Raw genomic sequence first — 26,315 nt, 5'->3', positions numbered from 1 at the left:
ATGTTAAGAAAAAAAGGGGGGGCAGGCACCTGGCTGACTCTGTCAGTAGAGCATGTGACTCTTGATCTCGGGGTTTCATGGCTTTTAAGTTCAAGCCCCCATTGGGTGCAGACATTAGTTAAAAATAAAAAACCTTGGGGGCACCTGGTGGCTCAGTCAGTTAGGCATCTGACTTTTGATTTCAGCTCAGGTCATGGTCTCATGGTTCATAGGTTCAAGCCCCTCCCCAAGATGGAGCCTGCTTGGGATTCTCAGTCTTCCTCTCTCTGCCCCTCCTCTACTCACATACACTCCCTCACTCAAAAATAAATAAACACATTAAAAAAGTAAAAATAAAAAATCTTAGGGGCATCTGTGTAGCTCAGTCAGTTGAACATCTGACTCTTTTTTGACTCTTGATTTTGGCTCAGGTCACAATCCCAGGGTCATGGGATTGAGCCCTGCACTGGGTTCTGTGCTGGGCATGGAGCCTGCTTAAGATCCTCTCTTTCTCCCTCTCCCTCTGCCCTTCCCCCACTCACACATGCACTTTCTCAAAAAAAAAGATCTTAAAGAAAGAAAAGAAAAAAGTAAAAATATCAGGTTCTTCACATGGTGAAATTAAAAAAAAATTTTTTATGTTTTTTATTTATTTTTGAGAGACAGAGAGAGACCGTGTGAGTAGGGGAGGGTCAGAGAGAGAAGGAGACACAGAATGTGAAGCAGGCTCCAGGCTCTGAGCTAGCTGGCAGCACAGAGCCTGATGTGGGGCTTGGACCCACGAACCGTGCGATCATGACCTGAGCCAAAGCCGGACGCTTAACCGACTAAGTCACCCAGGCGCCCCCCACATTGTGAAATTTTAATATGTGCTTCCCAGGTAACATTCAATACTGTTTTAAATGCTTACCCGACTTAGTTCCTCCTCAAGAGCACCAATTTTTTCAATTAATTCTACAATCTGTTCTTCTTGAACAGTTAATTTTCCACTCATGGCTCTAAAATAAAATTTAATGTAAGTTTAACAGTTAATATTTTTTCCTGATTCCTTTAAAATATATCCTAATACAACTGTGGCAGTTCTACAGCATCTCTACCATTTATCATTATGATAATGATGTCCAAGTGTCAATAAGCAATACATACAAATTACAAAAAACAAATGTATTCCTTGTCTTTGTTTCATAAAAGGGCTGTTCTTCTTGTGATCTCCATTTTGAAAATGAGAATCCCTACCTTTCAGGGCAAAAAGCATGTGTATATATAAAATTTGAGATGCTACAAAGCTGACCGAGGACTGTGACTCACATAAAGGGGGGAGGAAGGAGGATACAATGTAAGCGGCTGCAATCAGGAACATGGAGTATAAATTGGACCCGAAGAATCCAGGAAAGGCTTGGGACATGAGGCATCAGGTGTCACAGGAGGAAGGGGTGAGATGAGGGGCTAAAAACTGGAGAAGTGAATTAAAGTATATATACAGGACAATTATATCTTTTACCGCTGGCACACAAATCCCAGGATACACCCCACACATACCATCACACCGCCTCATAAATCTGCATGAGATGGAAGGTTCTGCACTAGCACACAGCTCCCCAGCCTCAGCGCTACTGACATTTTAAACCAGCTGATTCTGGTCCACTTGACTGGGTCTCTGATTTCTTAGGCATTAGCAAGTTTCGCTATCCCTTATAGCCTAATTCCTTCATAACTACCAATAATGTTCTATTTCACACTGTGCTTAAATGACAAAGATGCTTTTGTGAATGCAAATTGCCTCAAATTATTAGCTAAAGATACTGGTGATTAAAGAAAAAGCTAGAACTGAGGTATAAGAGGATAGTTAATTCTGACAGTCTTTCCATTAACTATGTTAGCTCTTTATTGGAAGTAGCTCTTTGATGTGAATGAGATATTTGAAATGCTTTCTTTATATCGAATGTTCACGAGGTAATGCAACATTTGTTATTTCATGGATGATATGGTTTTGACACATGGTTTTAAAAGATCTATTAAGCTACGAGTAAATAAAGCATTATCCTGTTTTAAATGGTCAGCTGTCAGCACAGAGCAGCTTTCATAATCCTCCTCTGACTTACAGTATAGTAATTCCAAAAGCATTTTCAGAAAGAACATTGCTTCCGGTTAGGAGTCATATTTGTTAAGAGCAAATACTGCCTTTTAGTCATGGGGCTGACAAACTAAAAATTCATTTATTATTTATAATTTTAAAACTAAAATTATTTCTTAATCTAAAGCACTTTCAAGAATAGCCAAATCATGGGAAAAGCCTAAATGTCCGTCAACTGATGAATGAATGGACCCAGATCTGGTTTATATATACAATGGCAATGAGAAATAATGAAATCTGACCATTCCTAGCAACGTGGATAGAACTCGAGGGTGTCATGCTAAGTGAAATAAGTCAGGCAGAAAAAGACAGATAGCATATGTTTTCACTCATAAGTGGAACAAGAGAAACTTAACAGAGGACCATGGGGGAGGGGAAGGGAGGGGAAAAAAGTCAGGGAGAGGGAGGGAGGCAAACCATGAGAGACTCTTGAATACTGAGAACAAACGGAGGGCTGCTACAGGAGGGGGACAGGGGAAGGGGGGTGATAGGCACTCGTGAGGATGAGCACTGGGTGTTATATGGAAACCAACTTGACAATAAACCATAAAAGAATGAATGAATAAATACATAAATAAACAAACAAGAAAGTGATTGTCAACAGAAGATAAGCAAGGGGACAATCAGTCTATAAAGTCCAATGTTTGTTAACTGCAGAAGATGCTACATGAGCAAATCATGGGACAAAACCACTTATTCACTACAAGCACCCCTCTCCAGCATCCATGCGTTCTTCGGGAAAGGACCTCCCTGGACTGTGCAGCACCCACGCTGTGTGGAGGGAACATGACTCCATTCTCAGATCCAGGGACCAAGCCTGACTGGCTCATGACAATCATGGAAATTCAACTCCTCTGATAGTTGTTGGTTCAGACATGGATACAACTCAGATCTAATCTAATCAATAAGCGACGTTCCCCCAGTTCTGCTGGTTCCAGGCCAGGCAGCCTCTGACCCGCATGGGACATGAACGAGAGCAGTAGCTCCTCTGGGGCTGACCATCATCCTCAATGAAGTGCCAGCCTTAGGAGAAAGCCACCATTTAGGACAGGAGTGAGAACAGAAACAGGATCCTTGAACTACTGGAGTAAATAACCTTGAAGCTCATTCTACCCCCTGCTGTTTTAAGACAGTTTAAACTGGATTTTCTAGCAACCAAAACCACTGTGATACCAAATTTAAAATATAAAAAGTGGTTACTGAATAAAAACTAATGTGTAAAAGATATAAAGCGGTAGAAATAGAGACATCCATAAAGAAAACGAGTGAAAAATAAAATACTGTAGTGTGTACAATAGAGAAGTACACCTGAAAGCCAGATAAATAGAAAAAAAAAAAGAATAAAAAAATCACGTTTAAGAACTAAGTGCAAATTTACAAAAGATTTTTGGAAAAATGTTTCGCCAAGTAGGTACAGGATATGAGAAAAACAAATAAGGGGCACCTAGAAGGCTCAGTAGCTCAAGTGTCCGACTTCGACTCAGGTCATGATCTCACAGCTCATGAGTTCAAGCCCTGCATCGGGCTCTGTGCTGACAGCTCAAACCCTGGAGCCTGCTTTGGATTCTGTGTCTCCTTCTCTCTCTGCCCCTCCCCTGCTCGCATGCTTGCTCTTGCTCTCTCAAAAATAATAAACATTTAAAAAATGTTAAGTAAAAAAATAAAAAAATAAAGAACTAAACAAAACTAAGGTAACATAGAAGAAAAGAATACCATTTAATAGACTCTGATATTCATACAATGCAAGTTTGAGCATTTGTAGTATATGAGCCAGTCAGGAAGACATATGACAACTGAGGATAATATAGAAGAAAATGAGTTTGATTAAATTATCTATACACTATCACAATGATCACATAATGTAACAATAACATGTATCATCTGCAAAAAAAAAAGCTGTGTAAAAGATTATACTAAAATGCTTTGCATTATTATCAATTAGCACTAAATAACTTTTATTCTTAATTTTTGAAAAATGCCCTGTGAAAGTCACCCTCCTCAACACCTTCAAGAATACATGGTATCAGGAATTTTAACTTATACTTGTTAGCATCCCACTTGCCGTCTGCTCCTTATTTAACCTGTTGTTATTGTTTCTACATAAATGTCAATAGATTTCCTTTGAACTACTCCAGGGCTTTAAAAAGTGAACAGTTTAGTGGTTGCTAGAGGTTAGGGACCACTGGGGAAAAAGGATGGGTATGACTCCAAAGAGGAAGCAAGAGGGAGACCTTTGTATCTTAATTGTAGAACTACACGAATTCACAGATGAGACAAAATGGCATCGAATTAAACATGCACCTTGTACGAATGCCAATTTCCCGGTTTTTACATTGCACTAAAGTTAAGCAAGAGGTAATGTATGAGGAAAAGGAATGCAGTGAAAAATATATGGGGCCTCTCTGTAGTTTTCTTATAACTCCATGTGAATCAATAATTATTTAAAGTTATATAAAAAAATGTTTAAACTTCTTTGCTAATTACTTGTTAACGTCAAAAGAAAACGAAGCACTTATAGGAGGCACTAAAGATTTAATGTCCCCTATGTAAATTTTACTTCAAACACCTTGTTACCAGAAAATTTTTATTCTTGGAAATTTATATCTATAGCCAAGGGCTTACCTAAAATTTTCTTCGGAAATGTATACCCCATTTTTCTCACGGGCTGCAGCAAGATCCCGTTTCAGACGCTCTATCTCTTCTGTATATTCCTACAGAAGAATGTTGTAGGTGTCAGTTTAGCATATAATTCCTTTTTTGTTCAGTTTTTGGAGGATATATACATATAACAAATAAAACATGAAGTCAGCCCTTCAATTAAAAAACAAACACTACTAGGTCACTTGGGTGGCTCAGTCAATTAAGTGTTCAGCTCTTGATCTTGCCTAAGGTCATGATCTCACCATTTGGGGCTCAGCAATGACAGCACAGAGCCTGCTGGGATTCTCTTTCTCTGCCCCTCTCCCCCTCAAAAATAAATAAGTAAACTTAAAAATAATAACTAAATACATGCATACATACATATATACATACATACCAGGAAAAGTAACACAAGCCAAACTGGGAGGAAATATTTACAATTCATCTCAAAGAGGGCTTGTATCTAAAAGATATGAACTACTCTTTACCACTTAGTAAGAAGAACACCAACTAAAAATGTGGCCAAGAATATGGATAGACTTTTCACAAAAAAGATATATAAACAGATAATAAGCTTGTGAAAAAGATACTCATTATCATTATTCATTAGGCAAATGCTACTTAAAACCACTTACTAGAATGGCTAACATTAAAAAGACAGACTAGGGGCGCCTGGGTGGCTCAGTCAGTTAAGTGTCCACCTTCAGCTCAGGTCATGATCTCAGTTCTTGAGTTCAAGCCCCGCCTTGGGCTCTATGCTGACAGATAGACAGCTAGCTCAGAGCCTGGAGCCTGTCTTTGGATTCTGCGTCTCCTTCTCTGGCCTTCCCCTGCTCATGCTGTCTCTCTCTCTCTCGCTCTCAAAAATAAAAAACAAAAACAAAAACATTAAAAAGACAGACTACAACAAAGTATTGGAGAGGATGTAGAGAAACTGCCACCCTCGCAGACTGGCTGCTGGGGAAAACTAAAAGTGGTACAGCCACTTTGGAAAATTTTCTTAAAGGGTTAAAAATAAATTTACTGTGCAACACAGAAATTAAACTGCTAGGTATTTACTTAAAAGGACTGAAAACACATCAACACGAAGACTGTACACTAATGTTAATAGGAGCATTATTGGAAATAATCCAAATGTTCACTGGCTGGTGAATGGATAAACAAAATGTGTTATTATCCTCTTAATGGAATACTATTCAGCAGTAGAATCTATTGACAGATGCTACAACACAGATGAAGCCCAAATGTTATGCCAAGGGAAAGAAGCCAGATGAAGAGCAAATATTGCATGATTCCATTTATAAAAAATGTCTGGAAAGAGCAAATCTACAGACGAAAAGTAGATCAGCGGTTGACTGTTTGCAAAGGGGAACTTTAAAGTGATGGAAATAGCCTAACACGAGATTGCAGTGATGTTGCACAACTCCGTAAATGTACTAAACATCACTGAATTGTAGGCTTACAATGGAGGAGTATTATGAAAGTCATACACTAATGTCTGGTAATTATGTCACATTAATGCATGGTGATTATCCCCTAAAGCTGTAAATAAATAAGTTTCATAAATATAAATAACTGCAAATTTTGCTGACTTGATAGAGCTGGAAAAGTCAATATGTCCGCATTAGGAAAAAACATTTAACATATTAGGTAGTTAATTAAAATCATTAGATGAAAAGTCTTACCACAGGCAATTTAACAACTCTTTTAACAATTATCTGTTTTAGGTCCTTATTTTCACACTTGTCAAATAAGATTACATTACTCTACAAAATTCACAATTACCTTAATAAGAGCTCTCTTGGTGAGTTTCTGGTTAACTTCAGGCTTATTTAGTATGTTCTTTGCTCTATGAGCATATTCCAATGTACTCAGGGTTTCCTGTGAAGAAAAGAAAACACCAACTACTAAACATATTGTGAGAATAATGTAGTCCTGTTATCTAAAATGTACTATAAAATAACTTACAAGACATAATTGATGGTTGTATCTAATCTAAACAGCTATCCACTAGAACCACTATACCCAGTCTTTACAAAGTTTGTCCAAAACATCCTTTTTCCCCTTCTTTCCAATTTTCAGGGTCTTCAACTTTAAGATAATTTGACCTAATAATTTTTTTTTAATTTTTTTCATGTTTATTTATTTTTGAAAGAGAGAGAGTGTGTGAGCAGGGGAGGGGCAGAGAGAGCAAGAGATACAGAATCTGAAGCAGCCTCCAGGCTCCGAGCTGTCAGCACAGAGCCCGACACAGGGCTTGAACTCACCAACCATGAAGTCAGACACTTAACTGACTGAGCCACCCAGGCACCCTTGACCTAATAATTGTTTATGTTAGTCTTCACACTCAATGAATTCTATCATCTGATGAATAAACAAAACATCCTATATTCATACAGTGAATATTACTCATCCACAAAAGGAATAAAGCATCGATACATGCTACCCACATGGATGAAAACATTATGCTAAGAAGCCAGTCTCAAAAGAACACTTATTGCACGATTCCTAAATGGAATGGAATGTCCAGATCAGGCAAATCTGTAGATTAAAAAAGTAGGTTAGTACTGAGGTAGGCCTGGGAGTGAGGGCAAATGGGGAATGATTACTAATGGATTATACATTTTTTTCTGGGGTAATAAAAATGTTCTAAACTTGGACTCTGGTGATGACCGCACAGCTCTGCAAATTATTAAAGTCACTGAACTATACATTTTTAATGAGTGAATTATGTGAATCTTATATCAGCAAAGAGGTTTCCTGTTTTTATTATTATTTTTTAATTTTTCTTTATAGTTTATTTTTGAAACAGAGAGACAGAACACGAGGAGGAGAGGGGCAGAGAGAGAGGGATACACAGAATCTGAAACAGGCTCTAGGCTCTGAGCTGTCAGCCCAGACATCATCATCATCATCATTATTATTATTATTATTTAAAAAATAAATAAATAAAATTAAATGAAGTTGGAGTTAGAGACGTCTATAAGCTTCTCTAATTCCATTCAAAAGGAAGCAAGCACGGTATAAGAGACTTACCATCTTTGTTGCTTCTCTTGGTTTCACCACTATTCTCACACATCCAACCCCATCTTCACTGCCCTCCTAAGCACTCTACAACACTAGCATTCACTTAACGCACTTTTAAGTCCTCAGTTAAATCTCTATATCCCATGTAAGCAGCTACTACTAATGACCTCAGTAATTTCTTTGAAGACTGTGTGAAAAAGCCATTAAGTAACTGGCTCTTTTTAAGATTAAAAACTTTGCTAGGAGGGGCACCTTGGTGGCTCAGTCGTTTAAGCATCCGACTTGGGCTCAAGTCATGATCTCACGGTTCGTAAGTTCAAACCCCACGTCGGGCTCTGTGCTGACAGCTCAGAGCCTGGAGCCTGCTTCAGATTCTGTGTCTCCCTTTCTGTCTGCCTCTCCCTTGCTTGTGCTCTTTCTCTCTCTCAAAAATAAATAAGCATTAACAAAAACAAAAACAAAAACAAAAAACCTCTGCCAGGAAAGAGGAAGACAATTTTTCCAGGGCATCCTCCTCTATGTGCAGGTGTGCAATATCCAGGTTCTTTTAACTCTTGCATAGAATGAAGCCAATTAATGAACTTTTAAACTATGTGATAACTGAATAAGAACTATACTTACTACACTTGCAGATACCTTTCAAAGGGCTTACCTCAAGATTGAGGGATGCAGGAGAAATCGTTGCAATTATAGATGTTCTTGTACGCCCCCCAAGGGAATCCTGGAGGATTCTAGTTAGTTTAGATTCTCGATAAGGAACATGAGGTGTTCTTTCTACAAGAGCAGTAATAACCCTTCCCAAAGTCAGAAGGGACTGATTGATATTTCCAGCTTCCCGAGCTCTCTTGTCAACTGCTCCAGAACGGCCAATGTTCTCACTTCCCGCAAGATCGACCTTGAATTTCAAGAATAAAAGTAAGTTGTCAGTTCCATTTGATTTGGACACAAAGACTTTCATTCCTATATATATTAAATAGGCAACAAAATAATTTTTCTATAATTAACAACCTACTGCAAAACTAATAACCTAGTGACTACAAATATATTATCTAGAAATACAAAATTTCAAGCTACTCTATGAGTGGTCAAAAATGAAACAGTTGAAAAGAACTACCATATGATCGAACAATCCCATTCTATGTATATTATCCAGAGGGGAAAGGAAATCAGTATCTCAAAGAGATATCTGCACTCCCATGTTCAATGCGTTATTCACAATAGTCAAGATATGAAAATAATCAGCATCCATTAATGAATGAATAGAAGAGACAGGGTATATATATATATATATACACAATGGAATATATTATTCAGTCATGAGAAGGAAGTAAATCTTGCCATGTGCAACAACATGGATGAACCTGGAGGACATAATACAAAGTGAAATCAGCCAGAGAAGGATAAAGTCTGCCTGATCTCATTTTTATGTAGAATCTGGGGGGGAAGAAAGCTCACTGAAACAGAAGAATGATAGTTACCAGAAGCAGGAGAGTAGGGGAGAAGGAGATGCTGGTCAAAGGGTACAAGCTTTCAGTCATAAGATGAATTCAAGTTCTGAGGGTCTAATGTACACTACAGTGACTACAGTTAATAATACTATACTAGCATGCCTGGGGGGCTTAGTCAATTAGACTTTGCCTCAGGTCATGACCTCACAGTTCCTGAGTTCAAGCCCACGTCAGGCTCTGTGTGGACAACTTAGAGCCTAGAACCTGCTTCCGATTCTGTGTCTCCCTCTCTCTCTGCCCTCCCCCACTTGCACTCTGTCTCTCTCTCTTTCCCAAAAATAAACATTAAAACAAAATTTAAAAATAATAATACTATATTGAAATTTACTGAGAGTAGACCTAAGCATTCTCACCACCAAAAAAAAAAAAAGGTAACTATGTGAGGTGAAAGATATGATAATTAACTTGATTATGGTGATCATTTCACAAAGCATACATATATCAAGTCATTACATTGTACACTTTAAATATATAACCTTAATTGTCAATTATTCCTCAAGAAAGCTGGAGAAAAAAAGAATGAAACCGTGTATTAAGGTGGATGCTTACCAAGTTCAACTTTCCAATTTTAACAAGCTCCTCTCCATCAATTGTAGTTTCTTTCATATGTATTGTAACAGAGAAAACTGAGTGGGAACGACTAGAAAAACAAGATCAGGTTGCCCAATGATTATAACATAAAATATTATTTGCTTTCTATGAAACACTGAAAACAGCAAAGAAAAAGCAAAATCCACAAGGTAGAAAAAGGTAGTATCAGACAGGAGACATTAATAAGGTTTTGGAAGACAGAGGGCAGATAATACAATGCTTAGGTTTTTGCTTTCTTGTACCGTTTGTCTGCAGAGGAGACGCCAATAAGAAACTACCTATAAACGACCTAATAGTCTCAGGAACTAGAATCCTTAGACCTCTGAGAGCCGGATGTGGAGCAGGATTGAGACAGTTGCCTGGGATGCCAGAAGAGAATTTATGTCTCCTATTTATTAGAACCTCTTCAATTATGTCATTACCATAAATTCAAACAGCACCACACAAGCCAGAGGTTACTTGCTTTACATTATTGCCTGCCGTGGGGCACCTGGATAGATTAGTCAGTTGAACATCTGGCTTCAGCTCAGGTCATCTGGCAGGTGGTGGGTTCGAGCCTCGCGTCAGGCTCTGTGCTGACAGGTAGCTCAGAGCCTGGGGCTTGTCTTCAGATTCTCTCTCTCTCTCTCTCTCTCTCTCTCTCTCTCTCAAAAATAAATAAAATATTTTTTAAAAACTTTAAATTATTGCCTGCTGTAAAAACACATTGCTCTGCTTTGAGAATGCCATCAGAAATAATTAACACTCTCTCTTGAGAAAAATGGTAAATAGCAGTGATTACCGAAACACTACAAGATAATCATCAGCAGACAATAAAGTGTTCCAAAGTCTACCTTATGCCATGTACTCACATTCAACTTTTATCTGAAGGGTACAAAAGTTCTATAAACAACCCAGACATCTTTCCCTCCTATGTCAATGCCATTTGGTGAATACCATTATGTTTGTTTATGTCACTGATGGTTGGTAGGGAATATGGTAACTTTTAATTTTCTTATTTGTAGTTTGCATGCTACTTGGAAAATTTTAAAGTATCATATTTTATTATTTAAAATTACAGAAAAGAGGAAGGACATGGGAAAAATATAAGCAAACTATAGACGAGAATTACAATATACATTTCATATTTTTCTACCATTATTTACCCATTTCTAATCCAAGATTATGAATTAATGCAATTAAACATAGAAGTCAACTCTGATTTTAGAAAATGAATTGTTTTCCTTCACTTTACCACATACATTTTGAAGAGATTCTTTACTCCGGTCACATATAAAAAAAGGAGTCCTGAATTACATAAATTTATAAAAAAGAAAAGGAATTTATTTCAAAGTAAGGTATTTAGAGAAAAGAAATATTACCTAGTCTTAAACTCATTCCTCTAAATTCTATATAATTTTTTTAAATGCGAAGTTGTTATAAGAAAACTTAATTAAATTATAAAATCAGGGACACCTAACTGGCTCAGTCAGTAGAGCATGCGACTCTTGATCTTGGGCCTGTAAGTTCAAGCCTCATGTGTGGTACAGAGATTAAAAATAATTTTTTTTCTTTTTTTCTTGAGAGGGGGAGAGAGACAGCGCACATGCGAGCAGAGGTGGGGCAGAGAGAGAGGAGGACAGAGGATCAAAAGCGGGCTCTGTGCTAACAGAGCGGGGCTCAAACTCATAACATGAGATTGTGACCTGAGCCAAAGTCAAAAACTCAACCAACTGCACCACCCAGGCGCCCCTAAATACATACATTTTTTTATAGAGTTGTAGAGATTTCTAATTATAAGGGAGCAAAAAGTAAGAGATCTATGGTTTTTTTTTTTTTAAGTTTAATTTTTAAGGTAATGTTTACGCCCAACATGAGACTCAAACTCATGACCCCCAGATCAAGGGCAGCACATTCCCCCGATTTGAGGCTGCCAAGTGCCCCAAGATTTAGTTCTAATAATCATTTTGTAAGTCAGGGAAACTGATAAGGTCACTTATCTACCTGAAGTCACGTGTTTGGTTAACTGCAGAACTAGAACTAATCCCCAATAACTAACTCCCAATCCATAGCTCCTGTAATTATACTCTGACGCCTCCTTCAAAGACCAGCAGAAAAAGAAATCGCCTGACTCAGTAAACTGCTTTTCTAGGATTTGGGATTCATCCTATAAATAATGCTATCAATTATGCCCCTTTCTACCCCAGAAAGCCAGTATCAGTGACCATGTATTCTTACATTAAAATGAAGGCATCTGAAAAAAGTTTCAATCACATTGTACAACCTAAATATATATAATTTTTGTCAATCATACTGTAATAAAGCTGGGGGCAAAAATTAAATAAAGCCATCTGACTTTCTTCTAATCCTTATTTAAACCAGGTGCTTTGGGGCACCTGGGTGGCTCAGTCGGTTAAGCATCCGGCTTCGGCTCAGGTCATGATCTCACAGTTCGTAGGTTCGAGTCCCACGTTGGGCTCTGCGCTAACTGCTAGCTCAGAGCCTGGAGCCTGCTTCAGATTCTGTGTCTCCCTCTCTCTGACCCTCCCCTGCTCACGCTGTCTCTCTCCCTCTCTCAAAAATAAATAAAAATTTAAAAAAAAAAGAATAAACCAGGTACTTTCAAACTTTGTTCTAGGTATCCACTGGGGCCCCAGAAAGGTGCTCAGGGAAAACCTTCATGAGTCTAAAGAGATAAGCCTCTGGCAGCCCACCCCCAAATCACCTACAGCAGCCATATTATCAGCAGTTAATCAAAGCTCTCATATACGATTTCATTTGAGAAAAAATAATCTACTTTAAAAAGTTTAAAACTTCTGCTCTAATTCAACTTGTCTTGGTTCTCCTTTCAATAGTCTTCCAATACTGGTGTGCCCTATAAATCTCAAGTCAATTACTAAAGCATGAAATCTAGAATACAATCTGGCTATGTGGCTCACATACCTTGACTCACCCCAATTTGACTTCCCCCATTAAAAAGAAAATGGTGCCGTTGGCGGGGGGGGGGGGGGGGGGGGGGGGGGGGGGCGGGAGCGGGGGGGGAGGGGAAGACAATGACTGGCTTTCTTACCTAGAGTATGCATTCATCAAAGTTGCCGCAGTCGTCCTTTTTGCTGCCCCTTTCTCCAAAATCTGATAGACTTCATCCTTGTTGTGCACTGTAATTTCTTCTAAACCTTTGATTATCACTCCCCTCTGACCAAATATGAAAAGAGCGTCCATCAGATTGGTAAAATATGTATATCCTGGCTTCTCAAAGCATCACACATTAAAATCTGGAGACGTCTCATTCTCAAAGACTGAGTTACCTTGTTACGGGGATCATCAAACATCTGTAGTCTCTCAGAAACATCAGAAGATGGATTAAGGAGATCAAAAAGTTCCTCATTATAGATTTCCAACAGAGACACTTTGACTGAAAATTCAGTACCATTGTCAGTAAGTTTCTCAAAAATTTGATGAAGAGTACGTGGAATTATACCAGCCAAGGGGTCCTGAAATCATAATATTAATAAGGATTAAAATAAGGGAAGAACTTCCATTTACTATGGCAGTTAAAACACATATACTGAGAGCCTCATTTATGATATATTTAAATGCAAGTATGTCAAAACAAGTTTTAAAAAACTAACAATATTAAAGAAGTCAAGTCATTTACAATGTATTCAACAGTGATTATTCTTCTTCATACCTTCCACATATCTGCCATACCTATCAGCCACTCCATGCCTGAGTGTTACATAGAAACGAACTAAACTAAGCTACTTATAAAACCAAGTTTAATAATTCTAACTATTCTCATAAGAACATAATACTACTATGTTAACAGAAAAGTGGCCCATGTAATAATATATTCCCTAATTCTAACATAAATACAGTTTTTCAAATATTTAAGCATCTTTTATAAAAGTGTTATGAATCTCCAAATTTTGCTATATGTGCTGCCAATGGGAGCACATCCAAATTTTGAAACTGTACTTTGAGCCTATTCCTTATTTCCTGGGTTTACAATGCCATAACTTCATTATCCATGCTCCAGGTTAATGCCTCAACAATGTAACCACTAGAAAAAAAGGCTCAACCTAAATGTTAATAATTTGGAAAATTGACTCAGTCATTAAACTTACTTAAACAGGGGTGCCTGGGTCGGTTAAGCGTCTGCCTTTGACTTAGGTCATGATCTCACAGTTTGTGAGTTCGAGGCCCATGTTGGAGCCTGCCTCGGATCCTCTGTCCCTCACTCCCTCTCTCTCTCTGCTCCTTCCCTGCTTTCTTTCTATCTCTCAAAAATAAACATTTTAAAAAACCTCACTTAAACACACTTGATGGAAATCTTTGTGAAATATACTATGTGCTTTCTCCACAATCCAACAACACAGTGATCTTAATTTCTTGAACACTCAAGGTCATCACTGATAAAGTACCATGCTGCCCCTTGCTATGCTAACTTGAGGATACTCATTCCCATGCTGCACTCTTCCCTTTCAAGCCCTCCTTACATGCTACTTTCCCATGATATTCTTTTTTTAATAAAAAAAATGCTTTTTAATGTTCATTTATTTTTGAGAGAGAGACAGAGTGTGAGCAGGGGAGGGACAAAGAGAGAGGGAGTCACAGAATCCAAAGCAGGGTCTAGGCTCTGAACTGTCAGCACAGAGCCCGATGCAGGGCTTGAACTCATGAGTCGTGAGATCATGACCTGAGCTAAAGTCGGATGTTCAACTGACTGAGCCACCCAGGCGCCCCTCCACAGTATCCTACTTCAACTATTTTGTACCAAACAAACCCTCTCTTATCACCTAACTGTGCCATATGTAGTAATTCTTTCTCTCCCAATGAGACTATGTTTCTTAAACAGGAATCATACCATATAATTTATCCTTCATTCATGTTTGACCTGGTTCGCTGATTTTCTCTATTTCAAGAAAGAGGCCTTCAACTAAGTGATATTCAGTTATATTTCAGCCATTTTAGAGATAGAAACCTAATATAAACAATAAATACCTCCTCCCAAGTGTACTCTTCATTAGGTGACCTCTCACCTTCCATTGTAAAAGTTTTGCCAGTGCCAGTTTGGCCATATCTGTCAAAATTTTAAAAATTGTTAAAAAAAAATACATGCATCTAAACTTTTTCATAAATTTGAAAAACAGTTTTCACTCACGCAAAAATAGTGCAATTGTAACCCATAATAACTTCATCCAGAATTGGACAAACGACACTTCGGTAAACATCAATTTGTTTTGTAGATGCTCCAAAAACCTATCCAAAAAAAATAATAATCAGAACAATTGTTCAGGGGAAAAAAGGTCAAAATTACTTAAGAATTTTGTTTTTAATATATTAATTCATTCAGCCCACTAGAAGCCATTTGACAGCTCAAAGAGTCGACTGAATCTTGGAATTGACACTAGAACCTAGAGTAAATATGTATGGGAGGGTAATTTTACATTGTAAACATATAGGAGTTGCAGTAGTCAAAGAAGCAGGTACCATATCAAACGTATACGTTTTCCTTGAGCTCTTGTCGGCCAGTCCTCCAGTTCGTACACTAACTTCTTTCCGTACGTGATCACATTCTACTACTGAATGGGCGCTAGCTTTCCGCTCTGCCAAATTAAATGGTCTATAAAAAGAAATATACAAAGTTACTGAAAAAACTCTTAGTTATCAGGTTACAAATGACATTGTCATTAATACCTTAGACAATAACCAAGTACAGTTTTCTGACTACACTGTTGGTAATTGGGATTACAAGGGGGACTAAATGATACTGCTAAAGCAGACAGCAGAATTTTAAGTTTCAACCCCCAGAAATAAAAGTTGTTGTTGTTTCTTTTAATTTTCAAAGCTACGTGAAACATTACAATTCTGACAGCTTCTTGGAGTACATCCTAATAGAATTAACTTGTAAAAATTCCCAAACTTATTTTTTAGAACTGTATTTCTACTATTCTTAGAATCTGAGCAAGTTAGGTTATAATATAATAGAAAGATTTGTGTTCAAATTATTAACCAAATTTGTGTTTGAAATACTAACGTGATAGTGAATAACTGGCACAAGATTAAAAATCGATAAAAATAATGACTAAAAACTGAGTACTTACTATGTGCCAGGTACTCACTATTCTATTTTTTGTTTGTTTATTTTTGAGAGAAGAGAGTGTGACCAGCGGGATGGGAGGACAGAGAGAGAGGGAGACAGAATCCAAAGCAGGCTCCAGGCTCTGAGCCATCAGCACAGAGCCCAATGGGGGCTTGAACTCATGAACTGCGAGATCATGACCTGAGCCAAAGTCGAATGCTTAACTGACTGAGCCACCCAGGTTCCCCAGTACTCACTATTCTAAATGCTTCACATGTGTTAACTCAGTTTGTCCTCACAACACTCTGAGGTTTAGGAGGGAATAGTAACATTAAAAAAAAGATTATAAAAGAGGTAATGTTTAGAAAGAATATGTAAAGGGTTCTGTCAGAACACACAGCAAAAATTTAATGTGATTTTGATTGGGACAAGGAGGGGTTGGGTAGGGGAAGCATAAGTGATGGGAAAGATCCCCAGAGGAAGAAATCTTCTAAGCTAAATTCCTTCTTGGGCTTTCAATAGAGTGAGGATTCTTGATACTGCTTGGGCAATGTAGCACTATCTGCAAACTTCCCCATTTGAAAAATAGGGCTGAGTAATAGTACCAACCTCACCGTGCAGGAAAATAAATCCTGTTTAGTTTACCATTTCCCAGTAGCTACTACAATGGTTGGCACATGGCAATGTCTGTTAAATTACACAGCTTAATATATGTCACCCCAAGGGGAATAATGGAACAGCTGAAAAGAACCATAATCCATACAGTGGCCTCCATCAGATATTTATACTTAACACACATCTGGACCAAAAAGAGATGTACTCCTAGCCTGAGTTCATTTTTCCCATTCAGTATCATATATTATGAAAGGAAACGCCAAATGGGAAATTATCCTTCCCTTCATCACTAGACAAACCACACTGCTGTTTCATTTAAAAAGGATACCTCGAACAGAGTGGCGCAGAGGAAGCGTGCTGGGCCCATAAAAAGGATACCTCAACATCCTTTGGCATGTCCCATCCCTGGCATATTATGATGGTCAGAAGATCAAATTTGTGACCCGGGAAATTTAACTCAGTAACTCCCAGATAATATATAGTGATGCTATCAATTGTCAAATGTAATGAAACCTACACAATGTACATAACCCCTGGCATGTAGGATTATTAAAGTTCAACAGAACTTGGCCAAAACCAACTTAGAGGTAGGCCAAGGGTATCAAGTAGAATGAATTGCTCTCATGTGGTTAAAGCTCTTTCAGTCTACCATTCTTAGCATCTCTCAACTAATCTCTTTGCCTGGATGTGTAATTAAGTTAACCAAATGAATACCATTCAAGATTTCATAACCGAGCAGTGGATATTCACACATATCACACATTCCTAAAAGTTACCAAACCTCTGAGGAGCTTTAGGGACTATTTGTACTAAGATAAATAGTACTGCCAATCCACCATATTCCTAACCAAATCTAACTAGAAATTGCAAGGTTCCTGGGGAAGATGCTAACAAACCCATCGATTTGTTGGCCTCACTACAGTTATGTTACATTCATTCATTTCATAAATATTCATCAGGTACTTATCATATGATAGCTACTTGTCTAGGAACTAAGGATAGAGAAGTGAACAAAACCAAGTTTCAAAAAACCCCAAAACACCCAAGTTCCTTTTCTCAGGGAGCTTTTATCCTAGTGTTATAAATGGATAATTGAGATGCTGGTAAAATTAGAAATGAAATAAATAAAACAGACTAAATGGGATTGGAAATGATGATGGGTCGAAATAGGCAGTTGCTATTACTGTTTTCGGATGGTCAAGGAAGGCTTCTCTGATATTTAATGATACTTAAGCAGAATCTAGAAAGTAAGGGAGCCAGTCTTATGGCTGTTTTGGTAGGAAGCTTTCTAGGCAGAGTTAAATTGCAAAGGCCTTGAGACACAGCTTGGTGTACAGATGTGTTTTAAAAATGTAGAGGTGGGGAGCACCTGGGTGGCTCAGTTGATTGAACATCTGACTCTTGATTTCGACGTAAGTCATGATCTCACGGTTTATAGGATCGAGCCCCACATCAAGGCTCCACATTGATGGGTGTGGAGCCTGCCTGCAATTCTCTTTCTCCCTCTCTCTCTGCCCCTCCCCTGCTTGTGTGTGCTCTTTCTCAAAATAAAGAAACTTTAAAAAACATTTATAGGGGCACCTGGGTGGCTCAATCAGTTAAGCGTTCGGCTTCGGCTCAGGTCATGATCTCATGGTTTGTGGGTTCGAGTCCCGTGTCAGGCTGTGGTGACGGCTAGCTCAGAGTCTGGAGCCTGCTTCCGATTCTGTGTCTCCCTCTTTCTCTGACCCTCCCCTGCTCACGCTGTCTCTCTCTCTCTCAAAAATAAATTTTAAAAAACTTACTTAAAAAAAACATTTGTATACTTTTATATATATATCATTCATATATATATGGATATATTCCTATATGCACATATGAATGATTCATATGGGTTCGATCTAAATTGCTAAAGCACTTGTCTAGATTAAAATGCTAAGACTGACTTAAATCGTAAAACCTTTATATTACATTCCTTTTTTTTTTTAAGTTTATTTATTTTGAGAGAAATAAGAGAGTGTGAGCTAGGAGAGGGGCAGAGAAAGATGGGAAGAAAGAGAATACCAAGCAGGCTCCTCGCTGTCAGTGCAGAGCCCAACTCGGGGCTCAACCGTACAACTGTGAAATCATGACCGGAGCCAAAATCCAGAGTCAGATTCTTAACTGACTGAGCCGGGCCCCTCTATTATGTTCTTAATAGAATTTATGCTAACCTGCACACGTATACAAGGGGAAAGAAGGTTTTGCAGATGTGTTGTATGTCTTTGTATATACATATATCAAAGTCTATTTCCTTATTAAAATTTCTCTGTATATGAACTATCAGTACGTCACCTCCAGAAGCTATACTTTTCTCTTGAGCTGTGTACAGGCAGACTGAAAAATTCTCTTCGTATAGTTATAATACAAGTAAAGAACATCATTGGGTCACCTGGGTGGCTCAGTGGGTTAAGTGTCAAACTTCGTTCAGCTCAGGTGAGTTCAAACCCCACATCAGGCTCTCTGCTGTCAGCACAGAGCCTGTTTCGGATCCGGTACCCTCTCTCTACCCCTGCCCCTTGCACGTGCACACATACGTGCGCACTTGCTCCCTCTCACTCTCTCAAAAATAAACATTAAAAAAAATTTTTAAGAACATCATAAAAGATTATATTCATTATAATAAAGTTATAAGCCATCTCTTGAAATCTTGCTCATCTCTTAAGTTACGATAAACTGCCAATTAAAAATGTAAAACTAAAAAACAAAAAATAATCAGGGAAGAATATGTGACAGGGCCTACATGTGGCTTGCAAAGCCTAAAATATTCACTATCTGAGCCCTTTACAGGAAAGGTTAGACAACCACAAGGGCCTCATATATTGCTTACTAAAGCTTAAGGACATATCTGCACTAGGAAAGATAGTTAAAAAAGAAAGCATGAAAAGAAAAACATCTTCATATAAAAATTATTGTAAATAATCACAACCAAAGCACTTTTCATTAATGACAAAGTAAAAGAAATTTCTTTTAAGACTTGAAGTGAACGGGGATAATAAATCATGTTTAATTCTTGGGCTTGAGGAAGGGATCTGGAGAGGGATACAATGGGCTCAAACTGTAATGACTGGTTTGCTTCTGATCTGAGTGATGGATACACAGATGTTTGTTGCTTTGTTCTCTATAACTTTTATAGGTCTGACATATTTTGTAACTAACAATAAAAAAGGAATTGAAGAAAATAAAGCCACACAGGAAAAGCAGTATTGCTGGGCCTTAATAAAAATCAAAATAATCTAAAAATCTGTGTGTTTCTATTATGGGCTGTTATTTTTTTTCAATCTTCAAAAATAGTAACTATTAAGAGTAGCTCTAGAATACAACAGACGCCATGACGAGTCTGGTAATTGGCCAGACTTAAGGTAACCACGGAATTTCCTCTCAACACAGTTTAGAAAGCCAGCTATTATCGATGACATCTACAATTCACCTCACCAAGGCTGAGGCAATAGCTTGACAGTTTGTTGCATAAATTTAAAAAATTAGCTTAAAATAAAGATTTAGAAAACTTTCGGATTTACAGAAAAGTTGCTGGCAGTTGGTAGAAGTTTAAAAACAACAGCAACGAAAACAGACACACAAAATACACCAGTAAACTATGGACAGCTTCTAAAAAGCTGAATAAATCAACCTTATATACAATCATGTATATAACAAGTATATTTTCCCTCTACTGGCTAATTTTAAAATTGGGAAGTTATTTGGAAATCAATCTGGGGAGAATCGAACGCCTCCATCTTCTCACCTGGTAAAACCTGTCTCTTGTGGTTTAGAGAAGGCCAAGCTGCAGTACAATCAGAAAGCTATACTGCCTTTAGCTGTCTTTTTAGATATAAAAAAATTTTTTAATGTTTTTATTTATTATTGAGACAGAAAAACAGAGCATGAGCAGGGGAGGGGCAGAGAGAGAGGGACACACAGAATCGGAAACAGGCTCCAAGCTCTGAGCTGTCAGCACAGAGCCTGACTGATGAGGGGCTGGAACCCACTAACCGTGAGATCACGACCTGAGCCGAAGTCAGGAGCCCAACCGACTGAGCCACCCAGGCGCCCCAAGCTGTCTCCTTCTAAAAATATAAACTCACTCTATAACAACCTTTAAATTTTAAATACAGTGGGTTTTCCTTGTTTAGTTGGGATTAAGAAAACATGGCATCAAAAATAAAGAGAACAAGTGATCGATTATGTTTTGAGAGATGGAGGGGACGGTAATTTCAACATCAGGATAAACCATCTGCAAAGTAGGTATACAGTCTTATTTTCCAAACTGAGAAACTGCAAGGAGTGGCACAAAAAAGTGACACCTAAGTCTTTGTTCTCATTATTTTAAAAAGAACACACTTTTCCCTAAAGAACGACAACCAAATTCTCCTGAATCACAGATTGAACCGTAATTTCCAATATGAGTATTCTTTCTTCTGAAACAGACATTAATTTACTCCTCACAGCAATCTGGTGTCATTTTATCGAACAGCATTTAAAGAAACTATGAAACAGGAAGGTATGCTCCTCCCAAAAAATGCAAACAAAATTCCACTCTCCGGACAGCACAGAAGGAATCCCAGCAGCAAAGACCGACACTCTGAATCCTACCGGGTTCGCCCTACCTGCATCTCACCACCACCTGGATGTTCTTCCCCTTCTCCTCTTTCTTCTTCGCGGAGGAATTCGGCTGGGAAGCCATGACGATGACCGCGGAAAGTCAAGGCCTGGTAGCGTACTCGGGCGGTGTGGGGGCGCGGAAGGGCTCTGCGACCCGCGCGGGCCCAGGTGCCCACCTCCCACGCCGGGTACTGGCGTGGCCCGGGGAACCCACGCAAGCAGCTCGGCGTCCCCGCTCTCCACCAGGACCTCTGGCCGGTCGAGGCGTCTGTCCCGCACTAGCACTAGCGGGAGACTCGGAATCGCCGATGTCGTCTCAGCGCGAAGCCTAGGAAACCAAGCAACGACTCGGCGCCTCAATTTGAAAAAGGAGCCGAGATGCCGAACCAATAGCAGCGCGGGCGCGCGAGGCACCATGGTACGGCGTGTCGTCACCATAGCCCCGCCCTTGGGGCGTGGCCCGCGGGAAAGTGAAAAGCTGGTCTGTACGTACCCTTCTGGAACTCGTGGTCCCGCGGGAGGAACGCACAAGTAAACACTGTGACCCTTCATCGTGACCTCGCCTGAGTTACATAACTTCTGTATAGACCAAGATTTCCTCATCTTCAAAATGGAAACAATAGCGACCATTTTAGAAGGTTGTGTGAGAATTAATAAGCCAGTGCCGACAAATAACTTAGACTAGAACATGTAGTGTCAGGACAGCTGACCACGATTATAATTATTAGCGAATGGTAAGACAGTGCTGTGGACAGGACAGGACATAGGTCAAATGTGAGCCCTTTTCTAGGAGGCAGCGCCCAGAATTGCCTTGAATAATTAGGAAGTGTTAAGAAATAGGGCTACCATGGGTACCAAATTGCGACGAAAAGAATGTTAAATGTCATTTTCAGAACTCTGAATTTATCCTTTAACTGGTGAGAAGATGTCATTGTTAAATGATTCCAAGCAAAAGGCAGTACAGTACCATACTCCCCTTTCGGACAACCCTTCCAGAAGTACTGACGCAGGCTCAGGCTGCGCTCCCCTCTACGTGGTGCCGCAGCCCACAGGGTGCTCAAGGAGGTTGTACCTTCGCCGGTCGCCGGCAACCTACAAATCCCAGCAGGCAGCGCTCTTTGGGCCCCGCCCCCGCTCTGTAACCTCTGCTTTCCGTAGGCGTCCTCAAGCGTCCTTGCGGTGCTGGGGTGACTCGACCGCTTCAGGAGTGGGATCCAGGCTCTGGAAAAACTGTTATGGGCCCGTGCGGTAGTCGGCTGAAGGAGCTGCGCTTGTGGACCACACTTAGCCCACAGGAAACTGGGTACCGTTTAAGTTTTTTAAGTAAGGGCCAGATGGAACGGAAAACTCTCCACGTATTCCTCAACGTATTAACCTCCTGCATTCCCCCAAGGAGACATCTATATATACAACTCGGATCTCTGGTCATCTTTTTTATGGATAGCAAGATGTCGACTGATATTCCTTTATGATGGCTCACCATCTCAAAATGGACCTGATGAAAACGGAACACTTTATGCTCCTTAACGCCACCCTAATCTTTCTCATCTGGACCCATGGCACTAACCAGACCTTGATTCTTACGCATTCCACCAGGTCCAGTGGACTCCTGTTGGTTTTATCGCCTCTGCCGCCACTCCAGGCCAAGTCTCTTTTTTCTCTTTTCTGAACCACTGTCCTTAACAGGTTTCCCTACTTATGCAGTTTTCTCCCCTCCCCACTGCATTCACTCAGCAAAGGGAAGGATCCTTTAAAAAATTAGATCAAGGTGGTTGGGTGGCTTTGTTCTTGGGCATCTGACTTGATTTCAGCTCAGGTCGTGATCCCAAAAAATCAGATCATGCCCTTCATTTACTCTTAAATATTACAATAGATTCTCATTGAACTTAGAATAAAATCCAAACTCCTTACCACGTCCTGTGAGGCTTTCATGATACATTGCTTATGCCAACATCAACTCCGGCTACTACTAACCACATAGCTCACTACCATGCTTCACAGCTTCTAAGCTCATTCTTGCTTGGGACCTTTGCATTTGGTTCTTTGAATGATTGACTCATTCTTATCCTTTAGATCTCAGCTCTGCTCTTAAAAGCATTTTCCTGGCCACCCTACCAAAAGCATATTCCTTATTTCCAGACCTTGTTTATTTCCTTCATAACACATATTGCAGTCCGTGATTACATTGTCAGTGTATTATGTCTCTACCCTGCTGGAATGTAAGTTTCATCAGGGACTATCGATTGTCTTATTCAGTGTTATTTTCTTAGTGTTCTTGAACAAAGCCTTACATGAAGTGGTCAATAAATATATGAGTACTTGGGGTGCCTGGGTGGCTCAGTTAGTTAAGTGTCCCACACTTGATATCTGCTCAGGTCATGATCTCACAGTTGGTGAGATTGAGCCCCGCATGGGGTTCTGTGCTGACATTTCAGAGCCTGCTTGGGATTCTATCTCTCCCTCATTCTTTCTACCCACCCCCCAATTGCACTCTCCTACTCTCAAATAAACGGTAAAAAAAAATAATGTGTACGGGTTCCTGGGTGGCTCTGTCAGTTAAGCATTCGACTTCAGCTCAAGTCATGATCTCATGGTTTGTGTGTTCGAGTTGCACATGGGCTCTGTGCTGACAGCTAAGAGCCTGGAGCCTGCTTTGGATTCTGTGTGTGTCTCTCCGCCCCTTCCTCACTCATGCTCTGTCTGTCTCTGTCTCTCAAAAATAAATAAACGTTAAAAAATAAATAAGTACTGGAAAGAAATTACTTAACCTTTTCCCAACTTGGTCTCATTATCTGTAAAATGGAGATAATGATTAGTGTTATTTAAAAAAAATTTTTTTAATGTTTATTTTTAAGAGAGATAGAGACAGAGCATGAACAGAGAGAGGCAGAGAGAGAGAGGGAGACACAGAAACTGAAGCGGGCTCCAGGCTTTGAGCTGTCAGCACAGAGACGGACATGGGACTTGAACTCACAAACCATGAGATTGTGACCTTAGCCAAAGCTGTACACTCAACCGACTGAGCCACCCAGGCACCCCAATGATTACTATTATTTTAAGGATTAAAATAATACATGTATAAAGTGTCTGAAACATAATAGACAAAAAAAGTTAAGTTTTCTTTTTATGGAAATACCTAAATATTATTTACATTAACAGTTATTTGGGTTGATGCAAGACATTCAAAGGTTTCCATTTGGTAATAGTTATAACTTCTATTTAGAGCTACAAAGTGTCAGGTTCTATGAAAGGTTTTGTATGCATTATCTCATTTAATCCTCAGAACAATTCTCTGAAGTAGGAACTATTATTCCTCACTATTTCATCAATACACAGGTCCAATAAGTATATTGTCTGTACTCATCCAGCTAAAAAGTGACAGAGAAAGAACTCAGAATTCTTCCTGATTTCAAATCACAGACTGTTAGCTGCTATCTCCCCTACCTATCTTTTCTTGTTTTCAATGCACATGCATCCACTTTATTATTTTTTTTAATGTTTATTTATTTCTGAGAGACAGAGAGAAACCAAGCACGAGCAAGAAAGGGTCAGAGAGGGAGACACAGAATCCAAAGCAGGCTCCAGGCTCTGGACTGTCAACACAGAGCCTGATGCAGGGCTGAAACTCACAAACTGTGAGATCATGACCTGAGCCAAAGTCGGTGATGTAACCAACTGAGCCACCCAGGTGCCCCATCATCCACTTTAATCACACCCTTCTTCGTACTTTACTCTGGTTCAGGCAGTGAAAAGATAGACCATATTATTGTTCCTGTCCTCAAGATTAAGTCTAATGGAGACAGCCAGGGTCTTATGGATATTTGTAAGAGTTATACCAGGCAGGTGGTTCTCTCTGATAATGTTATTTTACACTGCCCCAATGGAGCCCAAACTACTCAGACTAATTAACATTTTTCTTTTTTTAATGTTTTTTATTTAGTTTTGAGAGACAGAGTGAGACAGCATGAGCAGGGGAGGGTCAGAGAGAGAGGGAAACACAGAATCTGAAGCAGGCTCCAGCTGAGCTAGCTGTCAGCACAGAGCCCGATACGGGCCTTGAACCCACAAACCGTGAGATCATGACCTGAGCTGAAGTCAGTGGCTCAACCGACTGAGCCACCCAGGCGCCCCAGCATTTCTAAGTCTATGATTAGGGGCGCCTGGGTGGCTCAGTCGGTTCAATGTCCAGCTTCCAGCTTCGGCTCAGGTCATAATCTCACGGTTCGTGGGTTCGAGCCCCCCATCGGGCTCTGTGCTGACAGCTAGCTCAGAGCCTGGAGCCTGCTTCAGATTCTGTGTCTCCCTCTTTCTCTGACCCTCCCCTGCTCATGCTGTCTCTCTCTGTCTCTCAAAAATAGAAAACATTAAAAAAAATTTTTAAATAAAAAATAAAAGTCTATGATTAGAACTTATTTTCAATACTCTAAGAATAGTTAACCTGGATTCTACCAATGTAACATCACTGCCCATGTGTTTGGTTTGGTATTTCCCTTTCAACAGTGTGTACATCTGAGGTAAGTTAATTGATTTTTATTTTTCTTAAAATAAAACATAGACATTGTTTTGAGTCATAAGTGGCTTATAAAAAAAAGGTATTTCCCCACCCCAGTCCCTCCAGACCTCTACTCCAGAAGCAACCACTTTCCATTTGTTTAGCTATTTTTTTCTAGCACTTACACATTTCCATTTTTGTAAGAAATTTGTATCTACTGTTATCATTTGATTACCCAACTTCAGACTTCATTTATTAACATCCTGTTATGGAAGACAAGGATTTAGTTATCAAGTGTTACGATCCCCTCTGCTTTCTCTCCCCCATACATCCAATATTAGAATATTTGTTAAGTTAAAATATATTTAGGGTATTATGCCTATTCATAGCTGAACATTTCAGTCTAGTGAGATTATGTTCTCTCGCTCTCTCTCTCTTTCTCTCTCTCTCTTTTTTTTTTTTTTTTGTCTGCCCTAAAGTTAATAACTGCCTGGTTCTGTTGGCTTACTTTTCCTTGTACTTTTCCAGATTCTCCCTTCAGCTCTCAGTAGGCAATCAGTAAAGTGTCCCCCCATTGCAACACATTAGAAATGTATCAGTTTCATCAGTATCATGGACTGTTTACTCTCTAGACCCTCATCTCAG

The 26,315-nt window shown here is 39.3% G+C and overlaps 1 protein-coding gene across 2 annotated transcripts in view; it reads right to left on the bottom strand.

Moving 5' to 3' along the window:
- KIF11 (kinesin family member 11) overlaps positions 1-21,492 on the bottom strand; it is a 45,237-nt gene extending 23,745 nt beyond the window's left edge. For both annotated transcript variants that reach the window (XM_029916215.1, XM_029916207.1), the window contains exons 1-11: positions 21,184-21,492; positions 15,352-15,484; positions 15,023-15,120; positions 14,863-14,941; positions 13,167-13,352; positions 12,929-13,053; positions 9,838-9,928; positions 8,433-8,675; positions 6,539-6,634; positions 4,736-4,824; positions 890-977 (exon numbers count right to left, since the gene is read on the bottom strand). In XM_029916215.1, the coding sequence (XP_029772075.1) occupies positions 890-977; positions 4,736-4,824; positions 6,539-6,634; positions 8,433-8,675; positions 9,838-9,928; positions 12,929-13,053; positions 13,167-13,352; positions 14,863-14,941; positions 15,023-15,120; positions 15,352-15,484; positions 21,184-21,260 (1,305 nt within the window). In that variant the 5' untranslated portion in view covers positions 21,261-21,492. The remainder of the gene's footprint in view (positions 1-889; positions 978-4,735; positions 4,825-6,538; positions 6,635-8,432; positions 8,676-9,837; positions 9,929-12,928; positions 13,054-13,166; positions 13,353-14,862; positions 14,942-15,022; positions 15,121-15,351; positions 15,485-21,183) is intronic.
- Between the last annotated feature and the right edge of the window lie 4,823 nt (positions 21,493-26,315).

The sequence above is a fragment of the Suricata suricatta genome, chromosome 2 (assembly GCF_006229205.1).
Source record: "Suricata suricatta isolate VVHF042 chromosome 2, meerkat_22Aug2017_6uvM2_HiC, whole genome shotgun sequence".
NCBI lineage: Eukaryota > Metazoa > Chordata > Mammalia > Carnivora > Herpestidae > Suricata > Suricata suricatta.
The sequence above is the reverse complement of the archived record's forward strand: the minus strand, read 5'-3'. Positions and strand labels throughout refer to the sequence as shown.